The sequence below is a fragment of the Rhinolophus sinicus genome, linkage group LG12 (genome assembly GCF_036562045.2).
Source record: "Rhinolophus sinicus isolate RSC01 linkage group LG12, ASM3656204v1, whole genome shotgun sequence".
Lineage (NCBI taxonomy): Eukaryota > Metazoa > Chordata > Mammalia > Chiroptera > Rhinolophidae > Rhinolophus > Rhinolophus sinicus.
The window spans coordinates 14,896,666-14,921,481 of NC_133761.1; the positions used below are offsets into that span (position 1 = coordinate 14,896,666).

The 24,816-nt window shown below is 37.0% G+C and overlaps 1 protein-coding gene across 6 annotated transcripts in view; it reads left to right on the plus strand.

Moving 5' to 3' along the window:
* TAF2 (TATA-box binding protein associated factor 2) overlaps positions 1–24,816 on the plus strand; it is a 67,885-nt gene that overhangs the window by 918 nt on the left and 42,151 nt on the right. For 4 of the 6 annotated variants that reach the window (XM_019715846.2, XM_019715914.2, XM_019716003.2 and 1 more), the window contains exons 3-9: positions 8,302–8,462; positions 15,436–15,554; positions 16,890–17,031; positions 18,287–18,518; positions 20,867–21,051; positions 22,037–22,150; positions 23,421–23,520. In XM_019715846.2, coding sequence (XP_019571405.2) covers positions 8,302–8,462; positions 15,436–15,554; positions 16,890–17,031; positions 18,287–18,518; positions 20,867–21,051; positions 22,037–22,150; positions 23,421–23,520 — 1,053 coding nt within the window. Of the gene's footprint in view, positions 1–8,301; positions 8,463–15,435; positions 15,555–16,889; positions 17,032–18,286; positions 18,519–20,866; positions 21,052–22,036; positions 22,151–23,420; positions 23,521–24,816 lie in introns of those variants that run through there. The other 2 variants (XM_019716149.2, XM_074316294.1) reach the window with 2 other exon arrangements.

The window sequence follows — 24,816 nt, forward strand, 5'->3', positions numbered from 1 at the left end:
TCCACCCTTTGCAATACCTGGAAACTTTTCCTTCCAGAACTGTGGTTCAAGAACAGGTCAGAATTAGCGTTCAAGTCTGTATGACTTCAAGTTCCATGGCCTTGCGAATATCTCCTCCCCACCCACCTTTTTGTCCTATTTCCTGATTAAAGTTTTATTCCTTCTAATATGTTGTGGAATATGAATGTCTGTATTACCAAGCATGTTAAAATTGTGCATGAAACAAGAATATCCCCATAGTGAGATTTCTTCTATAAAAAAATTAAGTAAGGTTAGTGCATACACTGACTTAAGTTGGCCGCTAAGAGGCCAGTTTTTTCTGATTCGTGACTGATCTGGTTTAAGTGACATTGCTCGCTAGTGAAATTTTAGATAAGGTATTTGAAATCTAGTAACCTTCCCCCCACTTAGATGTATTGATTGTGGATGTAATTGATTGTGGATATAACCCACTCTTGAAAAGTCCTTGACAACCCAAGTACTTAATTTACTCTCTCAGGGGAACCGGTAAAAAGTAGACCAAAATCTTAGTGAGAGCTGGTTTTCTTTGAGTGATGACATAACCTTTCCTCTTCAACTTGTTTACTTAAGATGAGCTGTATAGATTTTTTTTAAAAAAATGTAACCTTTTCAAAAGAATCATAGAATCTTAGATTTATAAGGAACCTTAAAGGTTCATTAAATCCAGTTCCCTCATTTAAGGAATTTCTCTTTTAATTTCCTTTCATGTGATTCCTTACCTTGTGCTTCATGGAAGGATACCTTAGGTATGTTGTGTTGTAAAAATTGGGTAGTGAATATAAGAATTAGGGAGTCTATTTAAGAGGTTACTGGAATAATCTAGAGGAGAATTGATGAAGCCCTGCATGGTGATATTAGTGAAATGCATAGAAGTAGAGTTGACATGATTGAATTTATTATGTACATACTACGCATAAGACTATCTTCTAGGGTCATATGTGTACGACCTACCTCACTCAATCTTCACCCAGTGAGGTAGATACTATTCTAATTTTAATTTTTATAAATAGAGCAGCTGAAAGAATGGGGACTAAGTCAATTTAAGGGCATGATGTTAGCAAATGACTGAGCCATCTTTAATTAAGGATGACCTAAGAGTCACCTTTCTGTCTATTGTCCCCCTCTCTACCTCCTTTACCCCTGGCAAAATGACAGGCAGAAAGTCATTGCCGATGAGTCTAGCATCCCTAAATGCTAGCAAGGAATTGTGGATGATTTTAGGTTTCCCACTGGAAAAATTGGTTGGATGGTGTGTGGGTTAGGGTCTTAGAAGGAAACAAATGTCACATTCATACAGGTTAATTGAGGGGGAATAATGAAAGGAGTACTTCATGAACAAACAAGGTTAAGAGAACAAACTGTAGATGGAGGAACACACTAGATTAACACTGAGGAAGTTACATTTAAACCTAAAAGAACAAAGGAAGGGAGAGGTTACTAGAACCTACCGTAGCTGTAGGAAAGTCATCTTACAGCAGCTATGGCCTTTGGTAGAAGAATGAAGCTACTGCGTCCCTCACCCTGGCAGAGACTAACCTGGGGGAATGAATACAAGGGCTCCCTTTCCTTCTGCTCTTCAGTCTTCTGTGCCTCCCTTTTGACCAACCCCAGGAAAAGCTGCAGAGCTAGTGTCCAGTTACGGCAGCTCCTGGGGTGCAGAGTAGGGTGGAGAGCAGACAAGGGGAAGCAAAAGGAGACTATCTAGAACAGTTTACCCCTTTTGCCCCAAAATATCCCCTCTTGTCTGGTTGAGATGAAAAGCTAGTATTCCCAACACAGGGAACTTAACAGCCCTGTCAGCTATTGTAGCGGTTGGCAGTAGCCAACTGCCTGTTTGTGTAAGTAAAGTTTTATTTGAACACAGGCACACCCATTTATTTATATATTGTCTATGACTGCTTTGGAGCTACAATGGCAGAGTTGAGTAGCTGTGACAAAAACTGTGGTCCATAAAGCCTGTTTATTATCTAGCCCTTTAAGAAAAAAGTCTGCTGATCCCTGAGCTAATGTCATACTGTGAGGAAATGGCAGATCAGTACTCTTCCCACCTAAAATACTAGCTATCACCAGTACCTATACTAGATAGTGGAAAGAAAACTGTAAAAGAATGTGAAACTTAATTGCTATAGCCCCTGCTCTCTTTAGCTGGTGTCAAGGCCAAAGGTGATACACCAGCTTCTTTATTCCTCCACTCATTCCATTTTCCCCTTTCCTTTTGCCAGCATCCCTTTTGGTTTGACGTAGACCTTCATTCCTCTAAATCTGCATCCTGTCTTTATTGTGTTGTTTTAGTTTTCCATTGAGTAGGAGTGTTGGTCAAAATTCCAAATGTAATTTTTGTCCTTACTGTATAGCGGAACCTCAGTTCCTGTTTGATAATTGGGGTTAGTCATTCCAGCCAGGACAGTGACCCATTTCTCTGCCTATTGGTTCAATGGCATAAGGAGCCCAAAGTGGTCAAAGGATGGTCTCAGCTTCCAATTTAATGGAACCATGATTATGTACCCTGGTGGCTACATTTCTCCCTTAGCCACTAGGACCTTCAGATACACTGAACCCAAGGTTACAAAGACAGGAAGCAAAAATTCATTGGCTCTTTTTGGTGCAATAGTGAAAATGTTCATTCCAACTTTTACCCCTTGGTTCCCAGATCTGTTCTGGCTGTGGAGAAGTGACCCTATGTATTGTTCACTAGTGTGAGACAGCACCCTGTTGGCGGTTCCTCAGCTGGTGCTGTAACTGAGCCTTTAGCAATTGATAATGCCAGTTGCTTCTATGTGAAAGGGCACAGGATAAACCAGCAAGTTTCGTGTGTTTTAAGAGCCCATTGCTACACTTCCCTATACACTTGGTTGGAGGCATACATGCAGTATTGCAACACGGGTCTGAACTGTGCGGATCCCCTTAAATGTGGATTTCTGTGTGTAAGTGGACCTGCGCAATTCAAACACACGTTCGAGGGTCAACTGTATGTACCATCTGCAGTTGCGGAGGGCTGACTTAAGTTATACGTGGATTTTTGACTGGATACCTGGTACCCCTAACCCCCGAGTTGTTTAAGGGTCAACTATATATTGTAGTTAGGGATGGACTATCTAGAATATGTGTCTGTTCTTGAAAGGACAAATCACTGTCCCTCTCTATGATGCAAACTGTATGATGTAGTTATTTTTCTACCAAGTGACTGACTGATCCTTCCTGGGAAGGTCCCATATTAGAAGCTTCTGTGCTCTTCTGCTGTTGGGAGATGGGCACTCAGCAGTGGTGGAAATCAGTCAGATTAGTATTGGTGGGGGATGACCATGTTGTGGGGTTCATGGGTTGTCTCCATTCTTGCCACCATAACCACTTTGTGTATTGAGCAGGGTGGCTAGGTTAAGAGTCTCTGACATCTACTGGGGAGGTAATCTTGCCAGTTGATATTTGAGGGCTCCCTCCACAGTGGATGCTCTCTGATGGTCATTTTTGTGATAACAACATGAGTATTTTTGTATTATACCCGTTCTGAGAAATCCATTCCTATACTTCTCCACCACCTTCTAATTTTCAGGATTTTAATCTTGTTCTGTATAAGTCTGTAACCAGGTGGCGAACTTATGAGTAACTGACTGATCACCGATCCGTGCAGGTGTGTAGAGATCATACATCTCTACTGCCTCAAACAGTGTGTGAAGCCAGATGTATTTTCCAACGTTCTGTCCACTGGAGAGTTTTTTACCATTGTGATTCAGGGCCACACTTCAGTGAGATTCTGATGTCAACTACCATCCACTTCTGACAGGAGCTAGCATTCTGTGAAGACTTACTCATAATTCGGGCTTATGCTTTGTCCTGTTCTGTTAGCTGAGCAAGGGGAACTCTCCATGAGGCCATAGGTGTGGACTGAGGAAGAAATAATGGAGAAGTAGTGGGAGCAAGTCCCACTGTTCGCTTGTGTGTTAAGAGACTGCTTGGCCTAGTTCAGATGTGTTGTTTCCATTTAAAAGTGGAAAGCTGCTGCGCATGCTCAGTTTTATTCTTCACAGTGTCATATTACACTCAGTTCACAATGGCCATTTCACATAACACAGTCTTTGGGAGTCCCATGGTCACGTGTTCAGTCTCTACTCTAGGGTCTAGTAGCCAACCAGTAGTTGGGAAATAGTTGTTGGTAGAAGAGGTCATGGCCATATTCCTAAACCCCAGGAACGTGCACTGTCATTCTGTTGGAGAAGACCAAAGTCTATAAAGCATCTCTGTCTGCCGTGGACATTGCTCATACCGTTGGATGTGCTATGTCATAAGGCCCAAGTGGCAGGGCAGCTTGAATGACAACCTGGACCTGCTGTAGAACCCTTTCTTGCCTTTGACCCCTCTCAGAACTGATAGCCTTATAGGTTGCCTGGTAAGCAGTATGCCCAAATGTGCATATTGCCTCCGGAATCCAAAGAAGCCCACGAAGTTTCATGCCTCTTTCTCCCATCTGTATTTTTTCTTTTCTTTTTTTTTTGTTTAAGTCATTTAGAGAACTTACTCTTCCCTGCTTACTTGGTCTAGTAGTAAAATGTTAATGTAATATATCAGTGTAATTCTCTGGGCTATCCTGCAATCAAGGAATTTTTCGACTTTGTTTTGATTGAGCAGGAGAATTGATACAGTTACTAGTTATTAGATGACAGTGAAGAGATTCTTCTGTCTTGAAGGCAACCTGCTTCTGATTTTTTTTTTTTTCTGGTAAGAACTGGGGGAAAAAAGCATTTGCTTGATAATTAACTGCAACACTAATTACCAAGAGCTGTGCTGATTTGCTTCAGTAAAAATCCTACATCTGCAAACATGGTTGTGATTGACAAGTTTGTGATAATTCACCATTATTCTTAAAACCTATTTGACTTTTGCACTAGCCAAGTAATTCAGTTAAGTGAAGATGTAGTGGACATCTTTCAAATCTCTGGTGATACTAATCTCTCCAGTTCCCCAAGGGATGTCTAGTTGCTTTGGTTTACTATCTTGGGCAGGCAAAATGGGCTGTCTAGTGGTTTTCACTTAGTCTTTCCATAATGGTCCTCCCTCCACTGATCAGAGAGTGAATAAGGGTATTTGCCAATTACTAAAATCTATCCTATATGTTCTGGGACTAGGGAAATAAGCACTAGTGCTACTCTGAGATAGACTTGGCCATGACCCCCTTTATTATTTGACCTCCAAAGACTTCCAGTCTGATTAGTGGACTGTGGTAATGTTTGGGGATTCCAGGGATTATTGTCAGTTCAGAACTAAAGCATAATTCCAGGAAAAAGGCAAAAATTAATTCATTTGGGGGTAATGTAGATCTCAAGATTTTGAAAGGAAGATAACATGAGGCTTTAACATGTTTGTAGTGCATGGGACAACATCCCATAGAGAGGAGAGGTTGTAATTATGGGGAGGGTTGTTGACAGAGCAGGATTTCTGAGGATGCTGCAGAAGATGGCCTGTAGCGGACTAGTGGGAGGGTCATTCTTAATAGGAGGGAAAGACAGGGACATGTAACAGAAAGTCAAGAGAATTGATAGTTGGCAGAAGAATGGTTGAAGTTAAGGGGCTTTGGTGAATGGAGAAGAAGGTCACCCTAAAGGTGCCAGGAGGGATAGTAGTGAGAAACGAGGATGTGAAGGAACAGGAGAACTAAATGTGGTTGAACAGGACTGGAGAGAAGTAATAAGGGGCAGAAGGATGGACATGGTGGACATTCAAGTTTAAAATGTTAGCCTCAAGCAGTTCTGAGCGCCTATGAGGTGTCTTTCAGAGTGTGATCTCAATTGCTGTCCTGGAATAAAAGTGACGATCTTAGGAATTGAAGTCAAGCTATTTTGAAGCAGTTTTACTGCGTGGATCAGATATATCTCCATTCAAGTCACTTACAGTGATGGTTTAGAAAGGGAGAGTATGAGCCTTCCGTGAATGTTGGGGAATTTGGGACAAATAGAGAGGGTGGTATACCTGTATGGCATGAACACAAAGAAACGAAGTAGAGAAGAACAATAAAAACATACTATTACGTGCCAGCTATGATTTTAAATGCTTTCCCTGTACTAAATTGCTCAACTGGCATGCCAACACCAAAAGGTATGTAGTGTCACTACTCTTGCTTTACAGATGGGGAAACTTAGGCCCAGAGAGCTAGAGTAACTTAGCCCCAGATCACACACTTACTAGCTGGTGCAGCTGGGATTTGAATGCAGCCAGTCTTCAGAACACACGCATGGAACAGTGACACTATCCTGCCCTTGCTCGTTTACTATATGCTGTATAAAATCCTGGAAATGGTCTAGAAGTAGCAGTGGAAACTTCAAGGTTGTGAATGTTACACCTGCCTACATTCAGACCCACTGATCAGCCTCCAATCCCCGCCGCTGTCCTTAGCAACTGACGTAACAGCAAACCCCCCAGGTCCTCTAACATCTCCTTGCTTCTCGCTCTCTCCCCACTTCACAGGTGACCATCCTTTCAGAGTCCCTTTCCTACTTCCAGTAACCTCCCCTGTGCCAGTCAACCTTTCCAAAAACTCCTCTACTTTCTAGCATTAGAGGAAAAGTCTCTTGAATCCCCCTTGACAAGAAGGTACTTCCTCTTTCGCTATAAATTAGTGGAAGGGAAAAGAGGCAACCTTGCAGGTTAGGACTTCAGGTGGTGTCAGAGACCTGACTGAATTCAGAGACGGGGCTTTCCTGTCTTCATGAAATACACTCCATTCACTGTTTGAATATTTCTAACCTTAGTTTAGAAAGCCAAATCCTGTTCTTATGTCCCACCCATGTAGCTAATTGTTGGCAGCACTTTCCCTAATCTTTTCTAGTTCACTTGTGACATTATCTCGGTTCTGCTTGCGGTCTTTGAGCTGATCCAAGCTCCTTTATGGAGACTGGTCATTGCATTGCTGATCTGCTAATTGAGGGAATTTGGGTCTTCCTCCCCACAGTTGCTTACAGGTTACACCTTTAAACACAGAGATGTCATCAACATTATTTTTGCCTCTTTCTGTTCTCAGTTGTTTCCACGTAGATCTGTCCATATGGTCTAATTTAACGATGTATGGCTCTCTTATTTGGGGATTGGAGGGAAAGGAGCTAGGGAATCTAGGTTTTTGAGCAGTTGGGTTGCATGTTATCTAAAAGAAATTCTTGCATGTTATTTAAAAGCCTGGTACTGAGCAAGATTTTGGCATAATGGGTGGAAATCAATTAGGATCATTTAGAAGTAGATTTGAAACTCAATTTTCCACTTACTAATGATATACTTAATTGTGTTAACTTACGTGTAAAAAGTATAACATAATACTTATCTCTTCAAGTTGTTACTGGGATTAGAGAGAACCTAAGAAAGTATATAGTGTAAAATCTGGCATCTAGTAATGCTCGTTAAATAGTAGCCATTATAATTGTTGTAATCTAGTGCTTTATGGTTATTGCCTGAATTTTAGCTTAGATATTTCTGTTGCAGCCTCTGAGATTCTTCTGTCCACTTTGCAGTCCCCGAAATGTTGCTCTTTCATGCCCTCACATGTTATGTTTGAGACCATCAGTGTTCAACCCAGGAGATTTGACTCACTGGACATATATTCATGTTTCATTGGTGTGTCTTTCCCATTTGATTCAACACGAGGGTGGTGGGCAGTCAGTATATGTAGCAGTGTCTCTTGTCTTCAGTACATTTTCCAGATAGCTTGCTCACCACACAGCTAACTACATGTATATGGCCACTGGGGCCGCAGAGTACTGGGGCCGTTCAGTACTTTGAAGTATCCACTGCTCTTGGAGGCAGCAGATTTTCTCTACTTGCCTGAATATCTGCTGTTGCTCTTGCTGCTTTACATGTTCTGATTCCCCGCCCATGTGCAGAAACTCATACTTTTTAGATTCATTGGTGTAGTTTTTTGCCCTGTTTTGGGGCCATGTTCTTTCACTCACCAACCTGGTTTTCTTTCTTTTTCTGCTGTCTTTTTTTTTTTTTTTTTCCTTCCTTTCTCCCTGTTTGGGTTCTAGTCTGTCTAGAAATTATAATATTCGAGAGTAGTAAGTTCTTTTACACTTTTCTAGCAGATGGTCTAGTGAATGTGAACCACCAGGGTGATGAAGTGAATATAATTCACACCCATGCAGCCACTAGGATAACCATGTTTGAAATGAAGATACTTGGAGCGCACTTGTATGTCGGTAGCTATTTGGGATTCTGTCTCTGGAGTGTACTATGTGTATCAAAGAAATATGTTCTAAAACATACCAATCTTAATTATAATTGAGTTATTCTTTATCTTTACAGGGATTTGTGGAACTGACTGTATTTCCCACAGTTGCAAACTTGAATAGAATCAAGTTGAGCAGCAAACAGTGTAGAATATACCGAGTAAGGATCAATGATTTAGAAGCTGCTTTTATTTATAATGATCCAACCTTGGAAGTTTGTCACAATGAATCAAAACAGTAAGTTATACATTTCAAAATTCAATTATTTCTAACAGTTTTTTTTCATATGATTGGATTGTTTTTTGTTTTTTTTAGTTTCAGGTATACAAAACAATGTAATAGATATTTGCATCCCTCACAAAGTGATAACCCCCCCACACACACACTACCCCTCTGACATCGTATATAGCTGTTACAGTTCTGGATTAATTTTTTAAGTAGAAGTTTTTTAGATTATTAGACTCTGGTTCCTTTTTTTTTTTTTTTTTTGCTAATTTTAATTTTTATTGCTTTTACCACTCTGCACATTTGGTTCAAGAAATTTTACTAGTTCTGTCCAACATAGGAAATTATTAAGTTTTACTTCTTCAGACTACACAAGTACTATTGGAGAACTTTAAATATATTTTCTGCGATTCTCAGTGTTTTGGGGTAGAACGTCCCAAGCTATAAACTTTTTTTTATAAATTATAAACTCTTTAGTCAAGATGATGTTTGAACTAGGTGAGATGTGTAATATCGTCTTAAGGCAGCAGTTTTAAAAATACATTTTCCAGACAATCAACATCACCTGGGAACTTGCTAGAAATGCATATTCCCAGGTGCTACCCCAGACCTCCTGACTCAGAAACTGGGGATAGGACCTACAATTGGTGTTTTTAACTAAGCCTGCCAGGTGATTCTGATACAAGCTAAAGCTTGAGAGCCACTGTCTCAAGAGATCGGGAAGATTGAGAAAGGTTTGTTTTAGACATATTTATGATCCCAATAATCACTGGTTTAGAAGCTTTCAGACTCCGAGAAGAGAAAATAAAATGCTATTGGGAAAGTACAGAGAATCTCTGAATTGCTCCCAGGCCTTTCCATTTCATAAAAGTGAGTTATTGAGATTACATTGCTTTTACAGACACACCTGTATAACTGACATAAAAAGACTTATTACAAAATCATCTGTATCCTCTTTCCCCGAGAAAAATATCATTTGCCTTTGGATTAGTAAGTCTATACCACTAAGGAATGGAAAAGGCAGGGAGGGGAGACACTACCTTTCCAGAAGGCCAAAATAGCTACCCTATTGAGCCTAGAACTCTGACTTTGATGACAGAGTTCATGGGTAGGAAGCCTTTCCATTCTCCATTCTCCAGTTACATAACACAGTGTTTGGACATCTGTTTTACCAGTTGTTGCTGCTCAGGTCTCAAAGAAGATAATCTGTGACAATGCAATGACTGGAACAATGGACCCAAATCTGTTGAGGCATGTTTTACTTTTGCTGTGTTTATTGTTAGGTGATGATATCCCCCCAGTTTTTCTCTAATGATAGAGAAGGTACATTTTCACTTTTAGTGTTATAAATAAAGAAAAGGAAGTCATAAGGGAGAATCTTTTCAAAAATTAGGTTAGCAAACTGGGTAAGATGAAATATCTTTTACATTTTCTTTTCCAGTAGAACCAGAGTTCTGTTAGCCATGGTCACTTAGTAAATACTTACTGACTACCCCTGCTTTTCTGCCTAGCTCTGGAATCTTGATTACTTTTTAAGACATAACATTAGTTATTTTTGCTGGCGTTTGTTTATTCTCTTGTTCAAAAGAGGATTTCAGATTGGTTTTAGAATTTTTATTAGACAACAGTTTTAAAAAGTAACTAATGAAATTAGCATGAAGGATAAAAATTGTACAGGATGGTAGGTACACACTATTAAATTAACTGCACGAATATTAGAGGAAATCTAGATGTGGTTTTCATATTTCTGGTTGCCATACCAAAGAGGGGAAACAGTACCACTTATACCACTTATATACACTGTCACTTACTACTTATAAGATTCATAAGACACAAGACAGAAGCATACCAGTTATTCAGAAGAACTACTGCTTTTCTTAGTGGCTAGATGTGAAAAATATCTCCTGTTGATGATGTCATTTTTTAAAGGGAACTTTGGGAAAGGCAGATAGTTAAGGTCTTATACCATGTCCCTAGATACTTGTTACCTTTCTTGTTTCTCAAGTTTCTTTCTTTAATGAACCACTAAAATTTCCACTAAAGCTGAAACAGAAATGAACAGGTTTGAAATTGAAAATTAAACATAAAAATCAGTGGTAAAATTTGATCTTTTATACATACAAGAATGTCCTAACATTAAAAGAAGTAATATACTACTTCATCACATTTTCTTCTTACTTGTTTTACAGTTAAGGTGCCAGGCCCTCCTATTTTTAATGGAAAGAGTGTGCTTTCTTACCATAGTTGAGATTCAGCACCGTTGACTGTAGGGGGATTGTAAGGAAGGGAGACATTTAGATAAGAGACTGAAAGGCATTTTTACCTATTTTAGTCAAGTGATTGTTAGCTGAGTTGTTAAAATTACCTGTACTAGCAATAAAAACCCTACTGGTTATATAACATTTATAAGGTTTCCTCTCTCTCTCTCTCTCTTTTTCTCTCTCTTTTTCTCTCTCTCTCTCTCCCTCCCTTCTTTTGTTTTTTCATTTGTTTGCCAGTAAAATAATTGCAGCACTTGAAGTTTCTCCAAATGTATTTTGTATTTGAATCTTATGTATTATAGATTATAGTTTGCCCCCATAGGAGCTAGGGCTCTTTGATGGGTATTTTTCTTTCCTTTTTTTGGTTACATTTCGATCTTAGAATAGAATAAATGCAGTTTGACAGAGAAACTGTTTCTGTGGTTAGGTACCTACTGTGGCTAATATCTCTCTCTCTCCTTTTTTTGGGGGGGAGGGTGGGAATTTTATGTTTCTTTCCCTTCCCACATAGGCTTTGCCACATTAAGAAGACCTTTTTTATTTTGCTTGAAGTTTCAACTTTCCAAAGTTCCAAGAATCAGTTTAATTCCTGTCTTCTGTCTTCCTTTTCACTAAGGAGTAGCAGTAGAAATGAAGCTATCTTAAGATATAAATGAAGTAGCTGTTGAGTGATTATAATTTTAAAGTGATGTAGAGTTGATTTTTAAAACTTACTATATATTTTTAAAGATTTGTCTAGGTCCTATATTTTATTTTATATATTTTTTGGGGAAATGTCAGTGGTTTGGACTAGGTCGTGTATTTTAATGCAGACCTCTACATAGGGCTTTTAAATGTTATTTTACGGGTATCATATAAAAGTGGTTGACTCCCTTATTGATTATGGTTAAGTAATATGAATAGTTTTATATTTTAACTCAGCCACAACGCCTTACTGCCATTTGTTTTAATAATATTGCTTGGAATTAAGTTTTCATAGCTGGAAAATTAGTTAAACAAGAGTATTCTTTGTACTGTTCTACCTTCTGCTTGAATGCTCCTAGCTCTGGAGAGCTTGCTATATTTTAAAGCACCCCTTTCATGATTTTTAAATACTAGAAAGTTCTTTATTTCGTCAAGCTGAAGTTTGCTTTGTTATAATATTCACAAACTTATCCTCATTAAATATTGTTTTCCTCTAAGTTTTCTCTTTTCCCTTCTATAGAATATCAATACTCTCAACCATTCCTCATCTAAAATTCTTTCCAAATCTGTTTCCACTCTCTTTGCCCTTCTCTGAAAGCTACCTGGTTTGGCGTTGAGGTTTCTTAATTGTAATAATCCTAGAACTAGATATAGGTTTCCTATGTGGACTGATCTGCACATGCATCTCAGCAGAGCCATTTTATGCTTATCAGTCTTTCTAGTAGCTTAAAATTCATTAACCCTTCACAGATAGCTACTTCAAATAGTTCACTCAAGTTTGAGCTTATAATCAGTAAAATCCCCTATACTTTTTCATAGAAAAAGGTAGAGTTTTGTTTAAGCCAACTATTTCAAGGTTTCATATTAAATGTTGTTTTAGTTATTTTTATTTATTAATTTTGGTATTGGTTCCATTTTTAGAAAATGGATTTTTCTGTTCTTCCTATTGTAAACTATTAAAACTGAAGACAAAAGAAAATAAACAACCGTTGACAAGGATGTAGAGTAACTAGAACTCTCAAACACTACTGATAGAAATTGAGGTTGAATATATGCAAACTCTTTGATTGGCAGTCTCACTTCCAGGTACAGACATGTTCATGAGTTCACCAACAAATATGTACAAAAAGGTTCACAGCAGTGTTTGTAATAGTCAAAACTGGAAAACATCCGAAGACCCATCAGTGGCAGAATGGTAGATTATGGGGTAGTCTCATACTTGGAATTCTAAACAGGAATGAGAATGAAAGACTAACAACTGCACGCAGTAATACAGATGGATCTCACAAACTTAATGTTGAATAAAAGAAGTCAGACACAAAAGAAGATGCTGAGTTGTTAATCCATCACATTCGATGTCAGAATAATGGGTTACCCTTGGTGACAGGGAGTGGTGTTTGCTTAGTGATTACAGGAGGCACAGGAGGACTTCCGGAGGCTGGTGAAGTCCTGTTCTTGCCCTGCATGCTGGCTCCTTGGGTTTTGTGAAAACTCATTGAGCTGTGTACTTACAGTGTATATACTGCTCTGATGTATGTTGTGCTTCCATGAAATATTTTTAATAGAAAAAAAGTTTACAAATAATTTAATCTTAAGTTTTGCAAAATCTGCACCTATAGTTACAAGAAGCACATATTCTTTGACAAAGAATTAACAGATTATTTGAATTAATGTGGGTGATCACATTATATATAATCAGTTCTTAGAGAAAATTCTTTTGATCACCTTAATTTACTAATTTTTCAATATCCCCTACAACATTACTCATCTTTCAGCTTTGTTTCCTTGAGGAGGACAGGGCGGGGAGGTTGGGGATGGAGATGGTTATCCGGCAATATTTTGTAGTCATTATTTCTCTGAAAACTTATTATAATCTTGCCTTGTAATTTTTGGCTTTTATGAGGTTATTATGAAAGGAAACATATTTGATTCACAGTATGAAAGCAAACACTGAAATCCAAACCTTGAGATGATTGTTCCATTTATAGTGACTCACCATTTCATTTGGACCACTTTACCTTTTCTCAGGAAATGAGGACATTCAGAGAGTACGTGTCCATAAAGAAACCGAGCAGCCTAATATGTAATGTTTAAATTTGGCATTTTTGAATTTCACAGATAACGGGAAAGATTACAAGTTCTTCCACTATGTTTCAAATTTCATGTTTTTGAAATTTTACTGAAAATAAATGGAACTTTGTAGATGTACAAAGTAGTTTTTAAAATCAGACGTTACGTTAACTAAGTGCTGGCAAGGCTGCGGAGCCACTGGCCCTTTCATGTTTTGCTGTGGCAATGCACAACAGTACAGCCATCCTGGAAAACAGTTTGGCAGATTCTCACACAGCTAAGTACATATTTACCATATGACTCAGGAGTCCCACTCTTGGGTATTTGTACAACAGAAATGGAAATTAAATTCACATAAAAACCAATCCAGTTGTTCAGAGCAGCTTTGTTTGTGATAGCCACAAGCTGCAGACAAGCCAGATGTCCTTCAGTGGCTGAGTGAATAAACAAGAAACAATCTGTGGTATAGTCTATACAATGGAATGCTATTCAGTCTAAAAAGTAGCAAACTATTGGTACATATAACACTTTTGATGAATTTCAGAGGTACACTGAGTGAGACAAGCCAGCCTCAAAAGGTCGCATTCTGTGATTCCATTTATTTGACACAAGGCACATATAGCACAAGAGACTTTTTGGGATGATGGAACTGTTCCATATTCTGACTGTGGTGTTGGTTACACGTGTTGAAATTGATAGAATTATATACCAAAGGAAAAAAGTTACTTTTATTGTATGATAAAAAGTAGACGGTGTGTGAAAACACAGGAATTTTTCACACCTTAATTTTACATATTTAACTAACAAAAAGAAATTGTTCAAATTATTGAGCGGTCTGTTTAACTACTTCCAGAGCCTGATGTTGTGTAGTTGTTAAATGCCATAGTTAATATTACATCCTTCTTAGGTAGTGGAGAGATGGAGATGGAGGAGTGGTCTCTGTCAGGTTAAGAGCATGTAACTCAAATGTTTTCTTGAACGGTGTGTCCCTATGATCAGTCTGTGGAGTCTATGAAACTTGTTTTTTACTAGGCTGACAATTCGTTAGGCTAGTGAAATGTCAATAACGTTGCTTTGTGGATTTATCTCATGGCAGGGGACAGAAGTGAAGGTGCATAACAAGAATATGGCCCACAGCCTGTCTTTTCATCTTGTTTTCTTGCCCTGCCATTCCTGTGTCTCCTCTTTTTCCCATTTCTTCCATAGTCCTTTAACTGATTTCAGTGAGGGAATGTTATGTGTGTGTGTACACACACATGTATGTTGTTTGTGTGGAATAAAATGAGAAAAGCCAATGAGAGCAATGTCTTCATATTTCCATAAGACGACTGTGTATTGTTTTCATCCAATGGGAAATAAAGCCACGCAACTACTGAACACATATTTCTTGAGTGTCCCCTGGCACATAGGGGCTATAACAATGAACCAGCCGAAAGTGCCTCTGTCTTTAAGCTTACATTGTCATGCACTGGGGAGTGAAGCACAGTATTACATTTCCAGGATGTGTTTCCCATGCTGACATGTTGGAAACATCTTAATTTCTGTCAGATTATAAAGCTTGTTGAATCGTCTCAAATTTTTGCCAGACTGATAAATTAATTATTCAATTCTACATATATTCTCTACCTTTGTATCAGGAAAGTATAGTGGCTTTGGCATTCCCAAATTAATGAAGGATGTGATAATTATAATAGTCCTCACAGAGCATTGGTGAGTGGACTATATCTATCTATATATATCTCTATCTCTATCTCTATCTCTATCTCTATATCTCTATAATGATATATATATATATATATCATTATATTTATAGTTTAAAGTTTTTGTCATGGTAGTAGAGCAACAGTTACTTGTATGAAAGGTGTTCTTAGGAATTACGTAAGACAATGTAATGCTTACAAACAATGGTGGCAAATATTTAAGAAAATGCTTGGTAAATATGTGGCTTATTATTTTTTTACCCCCCTCAGGAGAAACCTCAATTATTTTTCCAATGCTTATGCGGCTGCCGTTAGTGCTGTGGATCCTGATGCAGGAAATGGAGAGCTATGTATTAAGGTGCCGTCCGAGTTATGGAAACACGTTGATGGTAAAATATCAAGAATATGTTGACTGTACAGTAAAATCTTGTTAGATTCAGTGACTGGAACTTTGAAAATTAATGATGCCAGAATCGTAAATTAATCAGTTGAACAAATTGGAAGCTCTTTTTTTTTTCCCCCTTAAGGATCACAGGCTAACAGGAAAATAGCAATCAAGGGCTGTGACAAAAATCAACTCATTTGACTGTTGTTTTTACAGTGAAAAGTTATTTAAAAAAATTGGATGGATGGAACAATTTGTCAAGATTTGAACCCACACAATATCAAATCAGTTTAGAATTACAGCATTTTATAGCAGGAAGGATCCTAAAAAAATCATCTGGTTTGATTCCTTCCTTTTACAGAAAAGTCATCTGAAATCCAAAGAGAGTAAGTGACCCACTGAAGGTCATTTATTAGTAGGAGAGTCAAGGCTAGAACATAGGGTTTGTAACACCCAGTCTGCACACTTTTGAAAATAGTCTTACTATTTCTAAATGTTTACTTTCTCTTGCATCAAGTTTTAGCCATTATAATTACTATGTATAGTCTTTATTTAGCTTTATAAAAATTAACCAAGATAAGGAAGTAAAACATTTTTTGTTTTGTTTGTGCTTATTTTTGGTAGTTTTTGTGGGGGATGTGGATTTTGGGGGGTGGAAGGTAGGGGTTTGCACAATTTAAGGGACAGGCATGGAAGGTCATTTTATGTTCAGAGATTAGAGATAGTCCATATGGGTTATAATGTTTTGGGGGAAATTCAAAGAAACGTCTTTTAATCTTATTTTTGAAAGCAACACATTTATTATGTATAAATCAAACATAACAGAAACCATAATAAATATTGCATAACATAAATTCTTGGGTAGCCTTTCCCATCTACCCCAACCTTCACTCCTTCATCTACTCCCCAAAGTTAACCAGGATTGACAGTCTGTGGGGGAATGTAATAAGAGAACAAACTTGAAAAGTAAGTTTTCAAATGGATCTTGAAAGACTTAAGTGTCCTATGTGGGAATTTTGAATTTTTTTTCTTCAGGCAGTGTTGCATTGTCAGAAACGTTGACAGGAGGATATGCCATAACCAGAGCTACATTATGGGAGAACACAGCTAAGAGTGACTAGAATTAAATGGAAGTGAGGACACCAGTGAGGGCAGGCTGTTGAGTTAACACAGGTAGAGAGATAGTGAAAACCTGAACTCGGTTAAGTAGTGTGGTTTTTCATGTAAAACTGAGCCTTTGATTTCCATTTTATGTTCAATGTAAGTCTGCCCTTGTTATATAGACCACTGTTACTTAATTATATATTTATGTATCAATGTGTGTATTTATTTGTTTCAGAGTTAAAGGTCCTAAAGATACACATCAATTTTTCTTTGGATCAGCCAAAAGGAGGTCTTCATTTTGTGGTACCCAGTGTAGAGGGAAGTATGGCAGAGAGAGGTGCTCATGTTTTCTCTTGTGGGTATCAAAATTCCACAAGGTAGATTATTAATTCTTATATATTTCAGTTAATTTCATTTTTTTTCTCTCTATATATATAATATACAGTATCCGTATTTAGTGTAAAATGAAAACTACCAACTTGATCCCCCAAACTTCTCCCTCTTCTCAATCTTGTTCAATCAGTCCTTCCTCCTCAGTCTTGTCTTCCCTCTCTGTCCTTCTCAAGACCACTGTTCTAAAATTATTTCAAATCTTTAACTTGAGATAAATTAAAGTAAGACAACGTATAGAAAAACAACATACAGAAAGTAAAACAACATGGAAAATTACACAAGTTGTCAATAGAAAGCTCAACACATTTGCTCAAGTAAGCCGTGGAATCCACACTCACGTCAAGAAAAAGCACATTACCACAGCGCATCACAGAGTCCTCCTGCCACCCACTTCCATTCACTGTTTCTCCACCTGATATTCTCCTTCCCAAGGACAACCGCTATCCTGATTTCTAAAATACCGTTGATTAATTACACCTGCCTTTGAACTTAAAATGGAAACATGCGTTATGCTTTTTATATCTGGCTTTTTGTTGAACACAATGGTAGTGAGATTTACCTTCATTTTTGTGTATAATTGTAGTTCATTCTCATAGTTCTATAGCTGATTACATGTTATTGAAATATATTTGATAATATGTGTTCTCTCAAATTATTAACTCCTCCAAGCCAACCATGATGTCTTCTTTGTGTTTCTGTTCCAGGTACAAACCCTGGCACTTAATAAAACCCAACCTTAATTGATAGAAAGTTGGATACAAATTTCATGTCTGGTTTTACCAGCACTGTTTGAATTTATACAATGCATCATATACTCCAAAAAAGCAGTTTCTTAACTTATGGAGTAGATTGAATATTAATTGTGTTTCTTAAAACAATAAGCTTTTTTAGTGTCTGGAAATGAATGCTACGTAAAAACTGACTAATGTGAATATATAAGTGAAAATTATTTTTAATTTAAAAATTGGAAATTAGGAATTGCTTACTTCTTTTAAGGTTTGAACTGAAGGTACCACATGATATATTTTCTTAATATTACCAAATAATATTTGGAGTCAGGTTTCTGTCTTTAATTAAATTCTTTCAAGTTGCACAGTAAACTACTTCAATTTTGTTAGACCAGTAGTTGACATTTGCTCTTGTACGTATTCTGTAAATATTAAAATAACTTAATGTGTGGGGAAAACAATGTAGGTTACACTTTCAACATATTTTCTATACTGTTGTTCTTTTTTCTAGATTTTGGTTCCCATGTGTTGATTCATACTCTGAATTATGTACATGGAAATTAGAATTTACGGTGGATGCTGCAATGGTGGCTGTTTCCAATGGAGATTTGGTGGAGACAGTGTATACCCATGATATGAGAAAGAAGACCTTCCATTACATGCTAACCATCCCAACAGCTGCATCAAATATCTCCTTGGCCATTGGACCTTTTGAAATACTTGTCGATCCATATATGCATGAGGTATGGTGTCTTGCTCCTTTCTCTCCTTTCACTCTTTTACGCCTGATAAAAAGAAAGATATTAATGAAATATTAAGTTTTTCTTAACTCTTCTTTTCGCTCTCAAGAATATCACTACAGCAAAAAGGTTTTCCTAGCTGATATATTGAATAACATGAATTCCTGAATGAATTCCTTTCAAAATGTTGTCATACTAAACTTTCAGACATTTTCCAAAAGAGGGCTTAGCATTCAAAAAGAGCTTCAAGTATGCCTTGATTAGAGTATAGCTTGATTTCTGTAACAAATTCTATTATTATTGTCATCTTTTTGTTTAGCATATGTTTATGAATGTTTTCAGTCCATCTCTGGAATCTGAAAAATACGGCAATTTCAAAATTAAAGAGCAACATTTGTTCTCACTTCAGTATACACTGAGGAAAAGAGAAAAAGCTCATGCAGCGTTAGAATTCTGGTCAACATACTCATGAAGGCCCCCCCAGTTTCCTCCCATCCTGTATGTTGTGACAAATCATGTATCAATTGACCAGCTAGACAGAGCTTTAGGCCTCTGCAAGCTTTGGATTTCTGGTAGTGAGAAAGTAATTCATCGGTTAGTGACCCTCTTCGCTACTGCACACGTTTAAAGTTACATTTGATTGAATATCTTTTTATTTACTATTAGTCCTTTATGTTTTCAATTCTAGTTAATATTTTTTAATATAATAAACATTATATTAGGCTTATACTGTGACCATGTGTATCTCAACAGTATTTCTTTGAGTTATATGATCAAAAATGGAGGGCAGCCAGGTTGAGACTATTAGTGAGCTGCTCAGTCTGCTTTTACGTTTGCTTTCCTGAAATTCGCAAGGTTTTAAACGTCACTCCTGGAAAATATTCAAGATGTTTTGTGAACAGTTTTGCTTGTACTGTCTTGACAGTGTCTCTTAAGAGTATGTTCACTGATAAGATTGGCATTGAATTTTCTTATCTTTGGTAAATGACCAACCTTAAAATCATTTGATGAGAACCTACTTTGTGTTTTGAAGATTTTTTTTTTCCCCACTCTGAGCCATTGGATGAGAGAAAGGTAAATGACAGTTAAGAAGCAGTTTTCTTGAACACTTACTTAGAGCCCATGACATAGTCTCTCTGTCTCAAATAAATAGCTTTAATTTTTACCCCATTATCAGTAGATTTGCTATTGTGTAGGTTTGTCTGAAAGTGAATTATTTTTTTGATAAATAGTAATTTAGTTTTTGTTTGTGTATCAAGAGAAGTGCTAATCATGATGCAGTTTGGGCCCTGTCCATTAATAATACAGAGCTCTTCATCCCTCTCTAATCTGTTCTTTATAATGCTATTAGAAGAGTAATTTTTATCATATGTTTAAACATTCCTTGCCTCCACAGTCCTGCGGTAATCAGAGCTCTTGAGCGTGGCTTTTAAGATCTTCTAAAATTTGACCCTAATACTCCTGTCTAGCTTTTTTCTAATTACTTTCTTATTTATGTTTGTTGCATTCAATATAGTTTGTTTCGATTTTCCCGATCATACTTTGTTTCTTCCTATCTCTGGCACTGTTTGTTTGGGATGTCCTCTTTTCCTCTCCTTGCCTATCAAACTTTGGTTCAATTAAAAAAGATTAGCTCACATTCATTCTCCTGAATGAAACCTTGCCAAGTCATTCTAGTTAATAGCGATCTTTATAACCTTGGATGCCATTCCTTTGGCACAGAATCAGGAAGATGGTATGTGATATTTGTGTGTCGTGTCCAAGGTGTGAGATGTTACCCACTAAGAAAATCAGAATTACTATTTTTGTTGCAGGTATTTCTTATTTCCCAAATAGAAACAAGCTCCCGTGCAGCTTTCAATGTGTAGTTGAGATAGTAGAGGAGGATGACAGTAAGTTTTCCCTGTGTGTAGTAAAGATAGTGTGATTAACATTATTAATTGTTAACATGGTACTATGACATGTGCCATATTTACTATGTTAGATACCTGTGAATCGAAGGGAGCTCTATAGTAAGTTTCGGAAATTTAAATCTTTCTTGTTTGGTATGCATATGCAGAAGAAATTTTAACTTAATTTGGAACCAGTTTTATTTTCTTTGGGTCTGAGCATTTCACAGACTTACAATCCATCATTAATTTAATTTTTAAGTACAATAAATATTTTGTAAATATAATCAGTAGAACTAATCACTAATTTTACACCAGCATTTTATTTCAGTACCATTAATTTGTAAACAAGAAAAAAAAATGGGTTTACGTGAACATTTGTTTATAATTGAGACAATTAGGAAACTTAAAATATCAAAGTTAACTTATTTAATGATCTTCCTCCTTGCTTTTCATTTTCAGGTTACTCATTTTTGTTTACCCCAACTTCTTCCATTGCTTAAGCATACCACATCATATCTTCATGAAGTTTTTGAATTTTATGAAGAAATTCTTACATGTCGATATCCATACTCTTGTTTTAAGACTGTATTCATTGATGAGGCTTATGTTGAAGTGGCTGCTTATGCTTCCATGAGCATTTTTAGGTTGGTATTTCTTCAAGTTTGAAATTATTAAATTAGGGTAATGATGTAAAAACAGGTTATTTTGTGATCAATTTTAAGACATGTTTTCATGTTTTGACCTTTTTTCCTTTAATGGAGATATGGTTGGCTTTGTGGAAAATCTAGTGTTTTTAAAATTAAGAAATGTAGAAAAGCATAAAGAAGAAAATTTCAGAATAACCCAAAAGACTCATATTCCCTTCATCCAGAATTGATATTAATATTTTACATATTTTAGTCTTTTTTCTGCTTATGCAATTTAAAAAACCATACAAGTTATATGTGGATAGCTAATGAGTTTTTTTTAGCGTTATTTAAAAATTTAATATAATCAGAAATTTTATTGTAAGAAAAAAGAAAAAGAGAACTTCATTTTCTTTTTTCCTTTTTTTCTTTTTCTACCCTCTTTACTTCTCTCTCTTCTTCCTTTCATTTCTTGAAAAGTTCCAAATTTAGAAGTTACATGTCTCAGGGTCATTTTACTCTTTCAGGACCTAAATTTTCTCATCTGCGAAAAGGGATAATAATACTGCCTCTGCATTCTCCAGAGAGTTGTTAGAAGGATCTCATGGGTCAATATATATGAAAGTAAATAATAGAGCACAAAAAATTAATGGTTATTTGGAAAAGATTTTTGAAATAAGAGCCTTTCATAGGAAGACAAGTTTCTGGTTAACACACCAGTTTCTGATTAGTGATGCTTTCCCCTTTCCCCAAAAAGCGTTTTTATATTTTTTGTGGAAATCACTGGGAAACATTGCAGCCATTGCTTTAAGCAAAAGTTATCAAGATTATGGATTTCAGCTACATTTTGAAAAGATGCCAAAGCTCTTTGGGAGAATATTCTGTTTTTTTCTCTTTTATGCCTAACTTAAATTCCATGTTCTAAATGTGTGATTATTTTAATTTGACTCAATAATTGTTTATTTCTTGGTTATAATTAGCTGTGTCTTCCTTTAATTGCCAGCACAAATCTGCTACATAGTGCTATGATTATAGATGAGACACCTTTGACTAGAAGGTGTTTAGCCCAGTCCTTGGCCCAGCAGTTTTTTGGATGTTTTATATCCAGAATGTCTTGGTGAGTAATTTCAAAGTTTACAACCAATAAAAAAGAAGGAATTGAGAAATTTTGTTTTTATTTTCTTTTCCTGCAGTTTAAGCTGACTTTTGTCCTAACTGCAGATAGTTACCTTAAAAAACACTATTCTGTATACACACACACACACACACACACACACACACACACGTATATTTTCCTTTCTTGGAGGGGAGAAGGCAAAGGGTAAGGCCTTTTGATTTGCAGTTTTCCTAAAATTACATAGTTCCATTAAACAAAAGTGCCTGGAACATGGTAGGCAAAATGTTGCAATGAACACATGAATGAATGGATAAAGATGCGAATGAATAAATGAATGAGTGGTGTCAATGGCCTTTCCTCTTGAGAAACTTAAAAGCTAAATAAGTACTTAAACTTCAGGCCAGCTCGGTGGCTCAGGCGGTTGGAGCTCCGTGCTCCTAACTCCGAAGGCGGCTGGTTCGATTCCCACATGGGCCAGTGGGCTCTCAACCATAAGGTTGCCGATTCGATTCCTCAACTCCCATAAGGGAAGGTGGGCTGTGCCCCCTGCAACTAAGATTGAACATGGCACCTTGAGCTGAGCTGCCCCTGAGCTCCCGGATGGCTCAGTTGGTTGGAATGCATCCTTTCAACCACAAGGTTGCCGGTTCGACTCCCGCAAGGGATGGTGGGCAGCGCCCCCTGTAACTAACAACAGCAACTGGACCTGGAGATGAGTTGCGCCCTCCACAACTAAGATTGAAAGGACAACAACTTAACTTGGAAAAAGCCTAGGAAATACACAGTGTTTTCCAATAAAGTCCTGTTCCCCTTCCCCAATAAAATCTTTAAAAAATAAATAAATAAACTTCAGGTTTTGGAATCCCACTGATAATTATGCATGGGATTGGCAGTAATAGAATGTGGACTGTAAGAATTCAGCTGTACAGTCCTGGCTACGGGCAGGTATTTTTTTAGAGGCAGACAATGTGGACAGAGTAGGACAAGGGAGAAGCAGTAGTGCCAGAGTACAGCACAAACAAAGGTACATTATATGGAAATAAGACTGTAAAGCAGTCTTACCGTTAAAGGTGAAGCCAGGTGTAAAGAGGGTGTAAGGAATGTACAAGTAGAACTCAGCTGGAGGAAGTGAGAAAACCAAATAATTTGTTAATAACTGATTTTCTTTAAGAAGGCAGAGAAGTATACACTACACTTGTTCTGTTATCCTCTTGGGTCTTCTCTGAAGAATTTTTATGATTAAAACTTTATATTTTTACTTTTTGCTTAGGTCTGATGAATGGGTACTGAAGGGAATTTCGGGATATATTTATGGACTTTGGATGAAAAAAACTTTTGGTGTTAATGAATACCGCCATTGGATTAAAGAGGTAAAAAAGCTGACTCCCTTATCCACTTAGCAGTCAGTATCAGGAAATATCCTGATTTCCAAGTTGCATGTCCTTTACTTTTAATTATTGTAAAATATTTAATGTCATTTGAAAGTCTGTTTTTTTCCCCATAAACTGAGAATCACTTTACTGAGAAAGAATAATGGCCTGTTTTATCTAGTTTCCATTGTCAATGTTGGCCTCCAAAGAGGTTTTGCTAAGGAAGAGAATACTTAAGGTCGTTACCCATCAAGTTAGTCATTAGATATATTCCAGCTCCTCATAGTAGTCATTTTTACTGTATCTGGCTTCCTAAATTTGTTTAGGTTTCGAGCCCAGGTTCTGGATTCAGATTGCTTTTTCTGTCTGCCTCATATCATCCATTTACAAGCTCTGTGGCTTTGGTGAATCTTTCCAAGCCTCATCTGTGTAAGGAGAGTAGTAGTAGTGTCACTCCATGGTTGAGAATTGTGAGACATCATACATGTAATGTGCATGGTTCTTTGTATATAGTAAGTGCTTATTATGTGCTGCTATCCCTTAGTGCATTTATGCTCTCTGTCATTGTCACATCTTTTTCCTAGGATTGAAAGATTTGGCCCAAAAGAAAAAATCAACTGTGTTTTGCTAGTCCATTGTGTTCATGGACATACACATTTTAATCATATCATGCTTAGCTTCTTCCTTCTCACGGAAAATTTCAGCCTTTACTATGCGTATTAAATAGATTCCCCCGTCATCTCCTTTTTCTCATTTTACATATCTTCATCATCCAACTCTGAACTTAAATAAGACAAAAAGTAATTATAAAAAGATTTCAGACATTTAGAACTATAAAAGAATTCCTACATCTTGAACTGGAAGAGTCCATTCTTTATTTCAAAAACTATTAACAAAGGGGGAAAAAATAACATATAGCACTTACCATGTTTTGGGAACTGTTATAAACATTTTATAAACATTAACTATCTTAATCCTCCTAACTACTCTGTTATTATCCCCATTTTACAGATGAGGAAACTGAGGCACAGAGAGGTTAAGTTATTTGGCCAAAGTTACACGGCTAGTAAGTAGTAGAGCCAGGATTTAGACCTGGCTTTTAACCACTTCATTGTGATTATTATTATTATTTTTTACCACTTCTCTATTCTGCCTGTATAGTCTGCTTTAAATTAGTCATGAATTTCCAGCACAGTTGTGTTATTTTTTTTCATTTAAGCTTTTTTTCTTTTTAATGCGGTGTATGTCATATTAGAGATGAGTAGAGAAGTTTTCAAATGATAGATGCCTAATTCC